The sequence below is a fragment of the Eschrichtius robustus genome, chromosome 2 (assembly GCF_028021215.1).
Source record: "Eschrichtius robustus isolate mEscRob2 chromosome 2, mEscRob2.pri, whole genome shotgun sequence".
NCBI classification, from domain to species: Eukaryota; Metazoa; Chordata; class Mammalia; order Artiodactyla; family Eschrichtiidae; genus Eschrichtius; species Eschrichtius robustus.
In genome coordinates, this window is record NC_090825.1 from 101,165,528 (window position 1) to 101,183,821 (window position 18,294).

Here is an 18,294-nt window from a genome sequence, read left to right on the forward strand (position 1 = left end):
TTATAGTATCTGTTTTATTGGTAGAACTCTTCAAGATCAGGGTCTTGGCTGCTCTCTCTGTTGATGATCCTGGGATAAAACACACATGTATGCTAATAGACAGCAGTTCTTCCACTGTCTCCAAACTGAATGCTGTAGACAGTTGTAGTTAGGCCAATGACAATATGAAATATGAGAGGTTACATTGTAGACCCTAGTCTTGTACTTACTCTGTGTCTCAGTGAGGTTGGCAAAACTAGAAATGAACAAAGAAATTCACTTAGTCTAGCCTCAGTACAATGTACCCTTCAGGCTCTAGGGCATCAATAACATCGAAAGGTGTAGGAAGAAGGATGGAAAACACTAGTTTTTCAGCCCAAAATTGTGAGTGGGAGACAGTCTTGAGTGCCTTTTCCTACTAGAATATTCACCAACCCTTTAGAGTTAATAAACATAGCTATTATTTAGAAATGGCAAGCTTCAGCTCTCTTAGAGATCCTGATCTACAGGCGTAGGTATTATGGGTTGAATTGTGGCCGCATAAAATGATGTGTTGGGGTCCTAACCCCTAGTACCTCGGAATGTGAGCTTATTTGGAGATACGGTCTTTACAAAAGTCATCAAGTTAAAATGAAGTCAAACACACACACACACACACACAGTGTATTTTACTTTCCGTAAGTAAAAAAAGAAAATTACAAAATACAGTGTGCAGTATAATCTCATTATCTCATTTCTAAGAAATCCCTCTCTCTCCCCACCGCTCTCCCTGCCGCCCCAAGCTGGTATGATACACTCCAAAATGTTACTCACTCTTTCTAAATGGTTTGAATTTTTTAAGTAATTGTATTAATTTAGCCATCAGAAAAAAAATAAATTAAACAAAGCAAGCAAACTCTTTCCATGTTGGGTAAAAACAATTAAATAACTTGGTATTTTTTCAATAAAGAGAAAAGAATGTATGGTAACACTCGATTTACTCTGGACATAGAAGCATATTATCAGAATGTGCGTTAAAGTTAAGAAAACAGGTTAAAAGCCATAGGTTACAGAAAGTGAAATCTGTTTAGAAAACACATTAATTATTACAGAACTTGGAAAAAGGAAAACTGATTCTGATTTTAGAGGAGTAAGCAGTATTTACCGAACTCTGCAGTATTAGTGTGGTACCCCCCACCCCCGCAAACTGTCCCCCAAAGATGTCTATCACATCCTAATCCCTGGAAGGTATGAGTATGTTACCTTACATGACAAAAAGGGAATTAAGGTTGCAGACGGAGTTAAGTTCACCCTGGATTATTGGGGTTGGTCCAATCTCATCACAGGAGTAACAGTAAAGAGAAAGCAGAAAAGGAGATCAGAGAGACTCAAAGTGTGAGAAGGACTCAATCTGCTCTTGCAGACTTTGATGAGGGAGGAAGGGGCTGTGAGCCAAGAAGTGCAGTAACCTCTAGGAGCTGGCAATGACCCTCAACTGACGGTCAGCAAGAAAACAGAGACCTCAGTCCTACAACGGCAAGGAACCGATTCTGCACCTGATTTGAATAAGCAGGACATAGACTTTCATCCTAGAGCCTCCAGAAAGGAATGCAGACTGTGGATACCTCGATTTTAATCTGGAGAGACCCATTCTGGTCTTCTGACCTACAGAACTGTAAGATACACATGTGTTGTTTTAAATCACTAGGCATGTAATAATTTGTTAACAGGAGTAGAAAACTAATACACTTAGCATCAAAACTGGTAGCAGCTCTCGTGAGCAGGGATGAGGAACTAAACAAATTAGTTACAAGTGTTCTTAAAAGGACTGCCGAGTCTTAGATCCTGGCTTGAGGAAGCCCAAGTCTTCTCCTTGCCAAATGTCACTGCATATACTCAACAGCTGTCGGCTGCCTAAATTTAATTCTGTGAGAACAGATTTGTATAATAACCTTCCATCAGCCCCAAATACTCTCCTTTTCTCAGAAGTGGTCAGTCTTAGTCCTAACATTTCATCCCTAAGACCTAAGAAGTCTGTGATCTCATTTTATCTCACGCATTTTGTGACTCACATACTGAAAACTTAATTGTCTAAAGGAGGAGCCAGCAATCTTTTCCCTAAAAGGTCAGATAGTAAATATTTTAGGCTTGTGCACCACATGTTCTGTGTCATAATTACTCAACTCTGCTTTTGTAGCGTGAAATCAGCACCTGATAATATGTAAATGAATGTGTATGGCTCTGTTTCAATAAAACTTTATTTACAAAAACAGGTGATGGGCTGGATTTGGCCCACAGTCTATAGTCTATAGTTTGCTGACCCTAATCTAAAGAATGAATAAAAAATAAAAATACGTAAGAGCACTCTACTTTTCCCACTTTGAAATTTGGAACTGCGTGTCAAGTTTTTTAGAAAAACATTTAGTGAGGGGTTAAAACAGATGAAGAAAGATTAAAAGGAGATTAAACTCCTTTTATAGGGTTTTTAGGTGTCAGAGTGAATTATGACACAGTCAAGAAAACTATTTGGAGGCAGTTAGATTGACTGATGACAGAAATCCCAAGTATGAATGGAGAAAAAAAGGACTCTATTCTCTAGATTCTAAAAAAGCCCTCAGAAAGGACTAATCAACTTTAAGTATAATATATGAGCATGTGAAATATGAATATATAAAAATATGTGAGCATATGTCTAGTATACTAGTCTGCTAGGGCTGCTGTAACAAAGTACCACAAACTGCCTGGCTTAAACAACAGAAATTTATTTTCTCACAGTTCTGGAGGCTAGAAGTCTGAAATCAAGGTGTTGACAGGGTTGGTTCCTTCTGAGGGCTGTGAGGGAGAATCTATTCTGTGCCTCCCTCCTAGTTTTTGGTGGTTTGCTGCCAATCTTTGGCATTCTTTGGCTTGTAAATGAATTACCCTGATCTTTGCCTTCATGCTCACGTGATGCTCTCCCTGTGTGTGTCTGTCTCTGTGTCCAAATTTTCCCTTTTCACAAGGACATCTCATACTGTATACTTTCTACTTATATACACATATATTAGGGAAACTTTTTCTATGTCATAGATATTCAAATATATTATTCTTAATAGCTGCCTTTATAGAAATAATTCTAAATTATTTACTCAGTCTTATTGATGATCATTTAGGTTATAGTTTTTTTACTAATGTGAATAATAAATATCTTTTTGGGTACTTTTGATTGCATCCTCAGGAAAATTTCTGAATTATAAGGATGAAGATTAGGCTCATTTGTAAGATTTTTAGATTTATTGCAACTTATCGCAAATTATCATGAAAAAAATTTATACCTGTTAATTTATGATAGTAGCCATGTGTCAGAGAGCTTATATATTTTGGTTTGTTTTTCCCAGACAGACAATGCAACGTGTCACACTGCAGAACCAGCTCCAACAACTTCTAGAAGCCCAGAAATCAGAGGGCAAATCACTCCTTTCTTCGCCCAGGTAATAAATACCAGGAACGTTGGTGGTTAGAATTCTTAACTGTCTTTAATGTGTGAGCCTTCTTTTGGACTTTCTTTTAATATCTTTTAAGAAGATAACAGAAAACATTTTATTCTTATAAAGAGGAATAAAAATGAGCTATCACATGGAAAAAGGCACTGGACCTAGGGTCAGAAGACTTGAGTTTATCTCTGGCTGTGCCATTTCTTCTTTCCAGGACTATAAACAAGGCACTTACTCTTTCAGAGTCTTTTATTTCTTCATCTATGAAATGGAAATAAGGGTATGTAGGTTCATAAGGTTGTTGAAGATGGAATTAATTGAGAAAATTTGTGCAAAATTAATGTATAAACAATAAAACAGTAGATAAATTTTGTAGTCAAAGCATAAGGTATGAGGCATACTATACTGGTTATGGTTGCCACCATGGAATGTTTGTAGATTGCTTGAAACAGACATTCATTATCCTTATTTCAGTCTTAGTGATTTGTAAGTTATTAGTGGCATTTAAGCCACGCAGTGATTTGTGGCTGAGTTATTTTAACCCAGTAGGAAGTCATCTCGTATGTCCTTCATCCTCTTTCAGTTCACCGTCCTCCCCAGCTTCCAGAAAGTCCCAATGGAAATCCCCAGATGCAGACGATGAGCCTATAGGCAAAAGCAAACCAGGAATCCAAGAGGGGATTCAAGTTCTTGGAAGCCTGTCCGCATCCAGCCGGGCTAGGGCCAAAGCTAAAGACGAAGATTCGGATAAAATCCTACGCCAGTTATTAGGAAAAGATATTTCAGAGAATGTCTGCACCCAGGAAAAGCTGTCCTTGGAATTCCAGGATGCTCAGGCTTCTTCTAGAAATGCAAAAAAGACCCCACTGGAGAAGAGGGAACTGAAGTTAGCCAGGCTGAAGCAGCTGATGCAGCGGTCACTGAGTGAGTCCGACACAGACTCCAATAACTCTGAGGAGCCCAAGGGCACGCCCGTGAGAAAGGCCGACAGGCCCAGACCACAGCCTGTCGTGGAAAGCGTGGAGAGTATGGACGGCGCAGAGAGCTTACACTTGGTGATAAAGAAGCACAGCTTGGCATCGGGACGCAGGTTTCCTTTCAGTATCAAGGCCTCCAAATCTCTGGAGGGCCACAGCCCATCCCCCACCTCAGAGAGCAGCGAGCCAGACTCGGAATCCCAGGGTCCAGGCTCGGGAACCACTCCCCCAAGCCTGCCCTCTGGAGAACCCCCTCAGCCCAGCCCCGACAGCACAGCTGCCCAGAAAGTGGCCACGAGTCCCAAGAGCGCCCTCAAGTCCCCATCTTCCAAGCGCCGGACGTCGCAGAACCTGAAACTCAGAGTTACCTTTGAGGAACCTGTGGTGCAGATGGAGCAAAGTAGCCTTGAACTGAACGGCGAGAAGGACCGAGATAAGGGCAGGACCCTCCAGCGGACCTCCGCAAGCGGCGAGCCAGGGGATCAACTGAAAAGGCCTTTTGGAACCTTCCGATCCATCATGGAGACGCTAAGTGGCAACCAGAACAATAATAATAACTATCAGGCATCCAACCAGCTGAAGACCTCCACCCTGCCCTTAACCTCACTTGGGAGGAAGACCACAGACGGTAAGGGAAATCCCGGGAGCTCTGCTAGCAAAGGAAAGAATAAGGCGGTGAGTGCTATTTGGAGAATATCCCTTTTATTCCTTTAAATTAATTATATTGTTCCTAACACTACAGATTGTTGCCCTTGGCCACCTTGAGGGAATCCCCAGGAGAATTCCGAAGGATTCATGAAAAGCCAAATTCATGCGTTTCTAATGAGATATGTCGTGTTAGAGTACATTCTGAAAATGCTCTAAGAGAGAAAGATTAAACAAATCACAGGAGATTGTATTCTGGTCCCTAAATTTCCCTAAGTAGTTTTTTTTTTTTTTTTCTAAGATCTTTATTGGAGTATAATTGCTTTACAATGGTGTGTTAGTTTCTGCTAAGTAGTTTTGATCCTTGAGAATTAGGAGTCATAGACCCGGAGGCATTTCTACAAGATTAGACTACTAATTGTTGTGAAATCAGGCCCTTCTTTGGCACTGACTCTGCCTCAGGAAGAGTTAGTTCTCCTCATGTGACTGGATAGTTTATTCTCCAGCCCAATTAAACAACACATAAATAGAAACTCTGTTTCTAAACTACTCAACTTTGGAAGGACCTTTAGAATGAATACACCACAGGGACCCCCACGTTGGCGTTTTACGACACAAGCCCCTAAGGAAGCTCTAGTGGTGTGAAGTGCTTGCCAGCGCCCAGGGGACAGCAGAGTATGCCATGAACTACATTGTGTAATTGCATTTGTTGTAAAACCATGCACTATAATCTGGATTTAAATCCAGTGAATAAGAGATACAAACATCTTTTTAGGCAACATTTCCTGCATGCTCTGTGCATGCCATGCCCTTAAAAAACATGGTATAGCAGCCAAAATGTGAAACTCTCTGAGGAATAGAAGCATCCAGAATATCCATCCTGCTAACCAGAGAGTCACACCTGCATCATTTATTATTTGCTATAAGGTAAAATCCCATTCCAGTGAGGTCTAAGAACTGTGCAAATTCTTTTTTGCAATACCAAAATCAAGTTTTAGTTAGTATCACTCGAATTAACTGAACAAAAATTTTAATTACACTGATTTCCACCGAGTTGTCTTTGTTATAAAAGACTTTAGCATGTATTTGCTTCAGCTAGAAAAGTCACACTTGTGCCCCAAACACCAGGCCTTTTGGATTAAATATGTCCAAACTTAACATTGCTGGAATAAAACTTTTCCAGGTGACTTAAGGGTTCCTCTCGCTCAAGTCAAAGATCTCAGCAGTTCCCCAGGCTCCTTAAAGTATGTCTGAAGCTTCTACCCTTTAATCTGTCTCCTGCATGCCTCCTGTTTATTGAGACTTGTGCATGTGCTGAGCTTGTTGCATGTGTTCAGATGATTTTTAATTGCACCTCTCTAGGAGATGTACGACAGCTGCCTCAATCTTTCCTCTAACACGCTGATTGAAGAGCATCTGTGTGACTATGCACGGTACGTGGTGCTAGGGGTGTATTGCTCAGCAGTGCCATGCCTTCGCTGTGAATTGCATGATCTTTTACGTGGCAGTCCTGGAGCACCTTTCCCAGGGGCTGACACCAAGGAAGTAGAAAATTACAACTCTTTCCCCAAATAGAAGAAGGCAGACTTGTAACTGGGCCTTAGAAAGGGAGCAAGTACCCTATTGGAGGGGCTTCAGTCCAGCAGCAGAGGGCAGAGGAATCTACTCAGATCACAAACATGCTGTGCTTCCCAACTGACCTTGGCTTTCAGTCTTTGTTTTAATGGAGTCAAGTACCAAGTAAGTATAGAAATGAAATTTCCTGCCATGGGTAGAATGAGTCAACCTCTGATCAGAATCAGAACTTTGAAACAGAGCTGAGGTTTTCCTTCATTGCTGGTTATAGACTGAAAGCTCCTTTAGTCAGCAGTCTGCTGCCCTCAGGAGAAGTGAGGTCCTGCCACGCTGTAGTTGCTCTACCTCAGCGTTTGGAACCGCAATGCTGGTCCATAAGCCGGTCTCTGAGCTCCCACCAACAAAACAATGGCCTTTCTCAGACAGAATGTTTGTGATTCAAAATGTACGGAGGGTGTATATAAAAGGATCATCTCCAAGGTCCCCAGTGGCTCAGTCTCCTCCTTGAGCAAAGTCCTTCTTCAGCATAGCTTTCCTTCTTCCCCCAGGGATACATACAACTCCCTAACAGAGCAGGGAAGAGGAGAGGGCTAAGAAGAGGGCAGTTGATGGGGAGTTAAGTCAGTCAGTGCCTCTTGACAGGTTTATTTCAGAGGAGTTAAACCCCCAACACCCTTTTAAAAGAGACTAATCATTTAAGTTAAAAGAAAGCTGTGGCACGCCTTTCAGCACCCTTCCAAAATCCTCCAAAACATTTGTGTGGATGTGTGTGTGTGTATGTATATAATAATTACAGGTACACAAATACAAGTGAATGTGTTGTGAGTGTAAATGTTAGTTCAGAATTCTAAGGTGTAAGAAATGTCACTCCCCTTTTTTTCCCCTCTAAATCACGTTTAATCTGCTCCAGGTCTCCATTCAGGCTAGAGGAAAAGTAAATCTCAGTCATTTTAGGGGGTTCCCCTGGGGTCTCATTAATTCCATGAGTTGAAGGAAGCACCTTGGAGCTTCGGTATTTACTGCTCACCAGCATTCTGCTTGGGTCAGGCTCAACATGCTGCCTAAGTCTCGGCTGCTTCCTGCCACACTGGGGCAGGGCATCTTGGCCAGTGCTAAAAGCCCAATGCCTGGGGTGGGAAGGAGATAGAAAAAAATAACCCTTGCCTTCCCAGACATTGGTATAGGTCCACTTCTATTTCTTCCAACCTATCTTCCCCACCCCTCTGCGTCCCCATCTTAGGTTCTGTCTTCTGGTGCCTGGAAAATTCTGCTTTTGTCCTTAAGCAAAAGTCACCAAAAATACCCTGAGGTAAGGAAGCACAAAGGCTTGGCAAACTCCTTGGGAGGGGGAAGGAGAAAAACTCTCATTTCTTCCAGGTTCCTACAGCACCTGGAAACAAGACAATTAGTATCCCAGTAGATTCTCCTGCCAGATATATTTCATCCTGTCTTCTTACAAGTAAGGGAACAAAGCTAACAATCTACTGTAATAGGATTACAAAAATCAGAACACAAAAGGAGGTTATGAGGCTACTCAGACATCCTACAACTGGGTTAACACTTTCCTACTCAGTTTAAGGAACAGTCCTTCTGAAGGCTTAGTTTTGAACCTGTCAGGTTCACTGGCTTTATGTATTAACAGAGTTTTCCTTCAGTGATAAACAGAAACCCCAAAACTATGATATTCAATGTAGCTAAATAAACATCCAGACCCCTTCCCCTCCCTACCTTATAAATTAACTTATCCCTTATCGTGGCTGTAGTTTGGCATGTGTTCTATGGAAAGTGAAAACCCACTAGTTTGTTCATGGCATATGGGGAAGGTTTCTCTGATTCATCATCACACAGAGGCAGGGAGAACCAGCTCAGTCCACTCCTTAGATAAAGCAAGGGTAGATGTATCTAGTTGAGATAAAGATTCCTCAGAGAGATGAAATAACATGGGAATGTGGACATGAAAAATACCTAAGTGATTCTGGTGCCTGCTTCATTTTGCCTGTGGGACCCATAGAAAGGGCATCCCACAGAAAGATGCAAGAAAGAAAGGAACCCAAGTGTCCATCTGTCAGTGATGCCTTTAAATCTTGGCCCAAGAATTTACTTGAAGGCCACCTGGTTCCTCCTGGGAGCAGGGACTGCCCGGGATCATATAACTTTGGAAAGCAATGGCAGTCATTGGGTTGGAGTTGGCTCTAAGCATTATGCTGCTGGTGGCCCTATCAGTATAGCCCTGGGAGAAAGAGTAGGGCAGTGGACCCTTGTTCCAGGTCTATACTGGAATCACATTTTAGTTCCTAAAGAGCGGGGCAGTGGACCCTTGTTCCAGGCCTATAGTGGAATCACATTTTAGTTCCTAAGATTTTTTTTTTTCCCTAGTAAAGGAAAAATAGGGACAATAAATACAACATTTAAAAGAATGTCAGCTGCGTGAGGGGGTTCTGTTTGCTATTTATTTTTCCAAATTGGTCACAGCTTGATAGCAAAGAATCTAAATTTCTTTTCAATGCCCTTTAAAATTAGATTCAACTCTATTACTCTGAATAGCTTTTCCAGTGTGTTTCAACTGCGGAGGATGACTTTGTTTATAATAAGCAGATTTATCTTTCCTTTTTCTTATAAAGGACAAGTTGGTCTTGAATTATTACAACTCCAAAGGAATGTTTGCAGTTACTTATTTTAAAATGCCAGTAAGACATTCATTTCCCAGAGTTTAAGTCTATCCAAGATCTGTAACACTTGAAGTGAGCATTGATTCTAGTTACTGATAGGCAGAGGGCATTAACCCCTGGCCACCACTGGTCACATCGCCTTTGACCACAGAGGCACTGTAGCCTGAGGGGCTAGCATCAGGAAACCCCTAATCCTAGCACCAACATGAGAGTAGACTCCTTAAAAAGACATTAAGCAATAAACACCATTAGTGCGGGTTTTACTGCCAAGGAATTAGCCACACTGGGAATTATACATCCGGACCCAAGAGCTAGTAGCCCATATTTTACATAGATGTCAAGATTATTCAACAGCCACTTCAAAGAGAGTGGTAAGTTTGGCCTGAGTTGATGTGAGGGTATGTCAGTGGTCATCTGCTGTGCCCAATTGGAGGTCAGAGTTCAGGGCACCTCTACCACCAGTGCGCGTGCACACACGCACACACACACACACACGCACACACACACATTTCTGTCCCTATTGTCAGGACATATTACTAAACAGAAAAATGAGCAAAGACATGGAAGACATGGGGAAGGTAGAGGTGAGGCCCTGGCTGAAACCTGTCCTGAGTAGAGCATACCCTCAGCCCCACTGAACACCATTTCCAGAATCATGATGGAAAATGCAGTCAGCACAAAAAGGAATCCCTGGTAAACAAAGGCATCTTTGCCATCATTTCTCTGGATATAATCAAATAACCACATTTTAATATTAAATTTTTGATCTTAAAGTATTTTCATGGGCTTTTTAAGGATCTTGAAGGGATAATTATATAATTACCTAGTCATAGGTATGTTACCAAGCTAGCTGAGAGTATGTTGATTGCATAGTTCTAGAGTGAATCCCCTGGAGCAGACTGAATCTTACCAATGTAACAGTTCAGAAAAGTTTGTTAGAATGCTAGTACTAAAAGCACTTAGTAACACTATAGACATTAGAGTTTCTGCCCCCAAACTGTACTTTCAAGTTCTAATCTCTGATCGGAAGTATGTTTTTCTGTGTTTTCGTGTCTAATATTCTAGCTCTGGGGTCCAGAGCCAATGAGTCAGGGGGAGTACCATGGTGTACCTGGGGTGACCACCTCTGCTCCAGAAACCCCTAGAGCCTGTCTGGTCTCCTTCCCCTGCACCCTTCCCCATGTTTCCCCGGTGTTGTCTGTTTCTCCTGCCCAACTCTTGTCCCGCCCACCCCACCTCTGCCTCCCTAGGGTTCACATTCATTTCAGAGAGAAAACCCTTATTTCATATGGAAGCTTTGTTCCTATGACGTGGAGGAAGGAGATCCCAATCTTGAACCATTTCTCCATATTACATTCATTAAGTGACAGCTTCTCCTTTGAAATGGGTCACAATTTTGCATTGTCCTTGGCTGTTGCATAGGAGGATCTTATGTGTGGAGAAAAATGCCCATGTTATGGGGGATTGTTAAAATATTCAGATATTTCCAGTGTCTGGGCACAACTTAGCAAACTTTATAAAAGCTGCCAGAGTTTGCAAGATTCATGAGAGCATAATTCACAAATGGATTTTCTATTCATAAGTTCCTTATACCCTCTGGGGAAAGGAGAATGCGTGTTCCATCACAGGAAGACAGTAGAACAAGGTTTAGTATCAAAATATAATGAGTTGAGACATAGAAAAAGCTATTGCAACTAAGACCCCATGTTCTACCTTAAAGCACTGCCCTTGGAAGGCAAGAAATAAACGTGTAGAACACCCATGAGCTATAGGTAGGAGGGTACAGGGGGGAGATCTGCCTTGGAAACCAAAATTATCCCACTAGAAATACATTCCTTCCGCATGCTAATCCTGGTTTAAGTGTAGTCGCAAAAGTTATGAACAAAGAACTCCCTTCTTCCACCTCCAGCTTCCTTTCCTCCCCCTTCCCAGTCTGGTTTTGAATTGTGTAATTCCAAAGGGGATGAATATAGAACCCGTGTCATATTTGCACCACATGTCTGCCACCACTAGAGTGTCTGCACATTAAAAGAGCTGGGTCTGTCTATAAACTTTCTTAAGGCTGGACTTTTAAAGAAGCAGCAAGTCATTTGAGGTTTAAAAGTATCAGGTAGAGACTTTACCCAAACGCCTTCCAGTACCTTCACTGAGAATCTCTGCTCCAACCACAGCCAGTTGGGATTTTCCTTCCCACTCTGAGAACAGTGCAGCTATATGACTCTCCTGGATGTCAGATCCCTGGATTGCCAGTGCCCTTGTTTCAGTGATGTCCTTAGCAATAAGCCACGCATTTTGCTGTGCCAGAATAAGGCATGTCCCTTCATTCAGCAAGATCATAATCAAGAGAAAATTAAGAGAGGATACAGTTAAAACATGGTCAACTCGATGAAAGGTATAACTTCCTGACACTGGTGACCCTTGGTGGCACCATCATATCCAAGTCTGTACCCCAATGTCTAGCTTGGTGCCTGGCACATGGTAAGGATTTCAGAATATTTGGAGAGAGAGGGAGAGCTAGAGAGAGGAAAAGGAGGAAGAAGAGAGAAAGGAAAACTAAAAAGGACCAAGCCTGTCATCCCACAGAAAGAATGGTATGCTCTGTAGAAATCTAGGCCTTTTGATTACAAGTCTACCCTCCTACAGTGGGTTTCATATTGGGTATTTCAAGTATACGTTTTTATTCTTTGAACCAGAATCTCATTTTTTTTTTAGTAGATGGGATTTATAGATATGCTCTCAATGAAGCTCTGAAGGAGATCACAAAAGTAGCTAAGTAAGTCTACCTGTTTTGGCTATCAGTGGAAAATGTAGTGCCTACCCGTGGGCCGTTTTAGGCAGAGTCTCTAAAATAACTTGCCATCTGGTCACCCTGGTCTGTAGAAATATGGAATCCATGCCTAGATGAGTCAGCAAGTTAGATTACTTGAAAAACTGTTTTACTTAAATGTAAGCCTTCTTTCCAATTTTGGTCACAGAGAATGTGATTTCATATCCAAAAATGAAATCAAGGAGCAGCAAATTATCTGAATAATTCATGCCAGAATTACCCAAACACTTTTGCCTTTTTTCTTTTTTTTTTTTTTTTTTTTTTTTTTGAATACTGGTAATTCAGGACTAAGTAATTGAAGGGTTCAGGGAGACTTGAATCATCCTGCTATTATTCAGATAAATGCCTCAAATTAACATTTTACTTGGTATTGACTCAACTCTAATTATGCTGAGTTTTGTCCTGCAGAAAGTGATTTTAGTGTTTTTGAGCACAACACCCCTTATATTAAAGTAGAAATACTCCATCCATGTCTAAATGATGATGATATTCTTAGACTACAACCTAAGTTTTTTTAAGTTTTATTTATTTGTAGTTTAATTTTTTGTCAAAGTGCTATAGGTACATGTGATAGTAATGTAGTCTTATAACAAAAACTGGCTGTCCCTGTGCCCAGCCTACTCTGTTCTCTATTCCTACTCTCATGAGTCAACCGCTTGCTTGTCTTTAGGTGTTTGCTCTAGTATTCTGTTATTTCTTTTTCTTTTTCTTTTTTTTTTTATTTATTTTTGGCTGCAATGGGTGTTTGTTGCTGCACATGGGCTTTCTCTAGTTGCAGCGAGCGGGGGCTACTCTTCATCACGGTGCGCGTGCTTCTCATTGCGGTGGCTTCTCTTGTTGCAGAGCGCGGGCTCTAGGCACGCGGGCTTCAATAATTGTGGCACGAGGGCTCAGTAGTTGTGGCTCACAGGCTCTAGAGCACAGGCTCAGTAGTTGTGGCACATGGGCTTAGTTGCTGCCTGGCACGTGGGATCTTCCCGGACCAGGGCTCAAACCCATGTCCCCTGCATAGGCAGGTGGATTCTTAACCACTGTGCCACCAGGGAATTCCCTGTATTTCTAAATAACATGCTCATACAGACTTTCAATTTTAGATATTATCTCTACTGTCTATTGGCATCCTACTATAGAAGATAAAAATGATAGCTACCACTTATAAAGCACTTACTATGTACCAAAGAATATTCCAGGTTCTTCATGCATATTGACTGTTTTAATTTTCACAATGAATGACACAATATGGTAGATACTATTATTATCCAAGTTTTGCAGATTGGAAACCAAGGCACAGAGAGATTATCTATCTTGCCCGAGGTTACACAGTAACAGTGGTAATAAATTATGTAGCCAGGGTTTCAACTCAGTCAGTCTGGTTCCAAAATCCATGTTCTCAACAATGAACCAAATTTATCCAGCTCTATTTTGGCAACCAACACTGCCCCCCACTCCAACACACACACACACACACACACACACACACACACACATACCTGCTTCGTCTTCCCACCATCAATATAGTTGTATCACTTTTTGGGGTTATAAATTAGTATTTGGTGTTTATTATTATTATGACTATCTAAATATTAATCACAGTGGATCCATGCAGCATACTGTTGTTACATTTCCTTATTCATGTAACTTTTATGTTTTCCTTGGAGATAATAATTTTGATTTTTAAGTTTACAGTTTATTTCCAAACACTCTGCTGGAGACAGAACCCTTCTTTCGGTGCATTCAGACAAATCAGGTACCTCTGGTGTTTCAGTCTGTTCACAGAGACACCGTCTTTCCTCTTACCCAAGTCTGGACTGCGGCTATCTGGCAGTGCCATCACACAGCTGTCATCTGCAGTTTCCCACATACATCATTCTGGGAATTCCTTTTGCTTCTCTCCTGTGTAGAGCCCTATTTCCTGAATCTATCTTTTCCCCTTTTTTTGGTTTATTCTCTTACTTTGGTAAATATATCTTCCCATCCTATGGAGGTGAAGGGGGTGCTAAAATTTTTGAGGCCTTGCCTGGCTGAAATATCTCTGGTTTGCCCTCATATGGATTAGGAATATTTGGCTGGGTATAGAATTCTGGGTAGGAAACCATTTTCCCTTAGAATCTTGAACACATTATTTCATTTTCCTCAATGTGTCTGTCAAGAAGCTCAATTCCTCTGTAATTGCTAATCCCTTGAAAGCGTTTACGATTTTCTCTTTATCCCCACTGTTTTGATTTCATGATATTTTGCCATGATTCCATTCTCATTCCTGGGGTGTGGGCACTCAGCCCGCTTTTTAAATCTGGAAACATACACACTTCAATTCTGGGAGGTGTTTTGTACAATATCTTTGAAAATTTTATCCCCTCCAATTTCTCTGTTCACTTTTCTGGAAATACTATTATTCTAATGTTCAACCCATTGGACTAATCCTTTTCTAACTATTTTTTTCTACTTTTCTAACTATTTTCTAACCATTCTGCTGTATTTATCCATACTTTGGCTTTCCCTAAAAGTTCTTTCTAGAATATTTACTGAACTTTACCTTCCAACCTTTCAAATTTTTTATTTTGGCTATTATAGTGTTAATTTCTAATAGGACTTTGTTGGTTTTCTCTTTGTTCCTTTTTCATGGCATTATATATGCAGAATTTATTTAAATTTTACAATCAAATACAAGTGTATATTTTTATCTTTTCTTCCTTTTTTCAATAAAGGTGGCATACTGTACAAACAGTCTGTCTTCTTGCTTTTTTCCACCTAACACATTGGAGGTCTTTATGTATTAGTATAGAGAGAGCTTCTTTATTGTTTTACATAGCTACATATTATTTCACTGTATGAATGTACTATTTTTAATCCTTTCTACATTTTTATTGAGAGTCTGGTCTCGTTGATTTGTAGCAGCTCTTTATATATTACACATTATAAAAACTGACCCTTTGTGATATGAATTGCAAACATTTTCCCTGTTTTTTCTTTTCTTCTTGTTACAACTTTTTGAAGTTCTCATCACCTCCCTATATTACCTCTATTCACTTTGAATTCTGTTTCTCTGTTTATTTTGGTTTTTGTCTGTCATAGTAGCACTTCCCTCAAAAGTCTGGCGATCCCTGACTCATTCATATTTAGGAACAAGACACTAAAGCTCAATTAGAAGCTCTGACTTTATGGATGAGGCTTGTTGACTGGTAGATGTTTCTTCACACAGACTGGTTAAGTACTAGGCTGTTTTGCTGGGAAACTCACTAATTGTCAGTATTTGTAGGACTTTTCTTTTGGCAGTTCATTTCTCAAGATAAGGAAACTCCAGTCTCCTTCTAGGGCCTATTAACCTGATTGCCAGGAATCTGTAGGTCAAACCAGCAGGAGATGGGTTAATAATTGTGTTCTATAGGGACTTTCACTTAATCCCATAGTTTCCAGCCCCTTTAGCTGAAATCAGAGTCTCTCTGGTCCATGCCTTGCAAACTGTAACCTCCAGTCTTTCTTCACATTGGGAAAGGGACAGTCACCTGGCTGCACTGGGTCAGGAAGGTAATCTGGGGTATGAACTGCTACTTCCAAACAGTTTCAAATAATCTTCCCATTTTCAGCACTCACACAGCCCCACTCTCACTTTCAGAAATTCATGGCACTTCTAGTTCCCGAGTCTCGCAGTGCACATCAGTTTACTGGGTTCCCTGACTATAGGCTTAGATTTCTCCTTCTCCTGCCTGCTCTGCTAAGTCAGTTCCACATTTCGATCCATCCTCCTGTTTCTGAAATATTATTGGCATTTTGTGTGTTATCATCTCCTCTCTCATTTCCCTTCATTCATTTAGGTTGATGCTTTTTTATTTCTTTACTTTCATTTTAGTGTTGTTTTGTAAGAAAGGGATGATAAATCTATGTTTTTAATCCATCGTGTTTAATTGGACGTTCCTAAAACATTTTTTAACCAGCCAGGTTTTTCTTCCACCCTCCTCCCTTCCTTGCCCATGAACAACTCTCTGAAGTTCTGTTCAGATGAATTAATAAAAATAAGAATTAATAGACTACATGGTCTTTGTAAGCAAGTACGATTTTGAGGCCATAAAAACCCCAAGCCACTTGGGGTTCTCCATCCAAATGTGTCTTCACGTGAGCGAGTACCATTCCCAGAAATAGTTTGTTTTTGTCTGGTATAGCAACAAGAAGGAATTTAGTAATATGTAGGCTTGCTCAAACTCAGAAGATAACTCCTCTCTGGAAGATTTTATGCTCAGAATGGGGACTAATATCTCATGAAAATGAATGCTTCTACCCAGAGGGAAAGTCACTTAAAAAGCAAAACTGTTCCCAGGCTTGAGCTGGTACTTCTTTCCATAGGCTTATGAGGTATCAAGTATTGAGGGGAAAACAGCATTATTTTTCCCTAGGTGCTTCTTTTTCCCATAGATTTACCTACTTGTGGTCATCCAACATGCTACTACTCAGTAATCACACACCCAAAGAAAAAGCATTTCCTTTAAATCACTAACACTGAAGCCTACTGGAGAATAAAAGGTGTCACCAGTGGATCCAGTGAATAAAATATAAAAATCTCTTGTTTCCACTCAACCAGCAGTACTATGCTTCCTATTTTGTTTGACTCTGATAAAATTCACTTGACTGTAGAATTTTGCCTGGATTCCAATCAGCATAATTGAGAAATTACTTCCAGGGCCAAATTTAAAGGTGTCCACAAAGTATGTTATTACATGACTATTTATTGGTTAAAGAGTGGTTTATATGAAAAGAAAATAATTTGCCTACTGGAATGAAGTATTCTTCAGTATGGTTTGTGTGAGGATAATTTCCATTTTGGGTGAGCTGTTTAGTGGCGTTGTATTGTAACTTGACCATAGTTTTATCTAATTTTGGCCTATGGTTTTTCTTCCGCTTAGGCATGATGACATCAACAGAAAAATGAAGAAATCCTGCAGCATAAAGCACATCGCTGAGCTAGAGTCAAAAGAATTCTTCTTATAAATCACTTTTTTCTTATCTCTCATTGCTGCCCTTTGGACACCATTGGAAACGTCTGGACTGTCCTCTGCGGAAATAGAATCACGAGAACAGTGCCTCACCAGCAGAAGAATAGACTATCGGGATGCCTTAAATTTATAGCACTAGAGTATATAAGACACATTTTTGGGTGATATTTGTATATATAACTTGTTTTTAAAGAGATGCTGTTTAAAAGCATGGTTGGGCAAATGTATGTTTTTTAAGATTGATTCAGCCTCCCCACAGGACATTCACCAAGCCACTGTCACCATTTTGTATTTCATCAACCGCATGGGTGTTTGCTGATGTTGGTTGAACTTCCCTTTCCCCATAACATGGGCAGTTTGGGCTCAGCTTCTCAATGAGACCAGGTCAGTGCTATTGTTTTCTGTTACGAGTGTTTTTTCTGTCATTTCTACCTTTTGTGTAAAGGAAATAAAACAATGTTAACAGCCACCTATAAGCTTGGGCCACTTACCTTCTAATAAATCTGTGATGTTCTAATTTCTAAGGGGCTTTAAGAGTATTTTGACTGCTGATATTTTATCTCAGGAACAAACTGCCCAGTTGAGCTGCCTTCCCATAGGGGTCAAATAAAACATTCTAGTTTTCACTAAGTACTAAAGGATCAGACAAGTATATAAAGTAAGTCAGTTCCTTCTGTCTCCTCAGATCGCAGCGTTGACATGAGAAAATACTAATGACAGCTAAGGATTTAGCCCCTTTCCTGGGTCACTTTTTTCTGCCTCTAACACATGACGAGGCCTGTCTGATTCCTTTAGGAGACAGTGTGGAGCCTGAGTTCATAACAGCTCTATTGTTGATGCAGCTCTTTGAATCCATGTAAGAGTAAGTTCCAGATGGTTTTGTCCTATCATGTAAAAATATATTTCTGTTGCAACTTCAAGAGTTTCATTTTCAAAGGGTTGCCATGGCCTGTAAGAGGCCTGTCAAATTTTAGTTTGAAAGTAGAATGTATTCTTATCAGTAGGAGGGAGCAGTGTATGCTATTAACAGTTACTAGCAATGTTACTGCAGTCAAACGTGGGCCATTCTGTATCCTGGTGGACAAAATAGGTGAAGGTACTGAATTAGGAGGCGATCTTGCATAGGTGGATCATCTGACAAACTGAGGCTTGATGAAATGCAGTGACGTATAGATGAAGGAGCTA

At 40.6% G+C, this 18,294-nt stretch overlaps 1 protein-coding gene across 1 annotated transcript in view; it reads left to right on the top strand.

Annotated features, from left to right (window-relative positions):
* Positions 1–17,633, top strand: part of SNCAIP (synuclein alpha interacting protein) — a 147,567-nt gene extending 129,934 nt beyond the window's left edge. The window contains exons 9-12 of the mRNA XM_068535766.1: positions 3,336–3,428; positions 4,015–5,083; positions 6,416–6,486; positions 17,020–17,633. Of these exons, the coding sequence (XP_068391867.1) occupies positions 3,336–3,428; positions 4,015–5,083; positions 6,416–6,486; positions 17,020–17,104 (1,318 nt within the window). The 3' untranslated portion in view covers positions 17,105–17,633. The remainder of the gene's footprint in view (positions 1–3,335; positions 3,429–4,014; positions 5,084–6,415; positions 6,487–17,019) is intronic.
* The last annotated feature ends 661 nt before the right edge of the window (positions 17,634–18,294 follow it).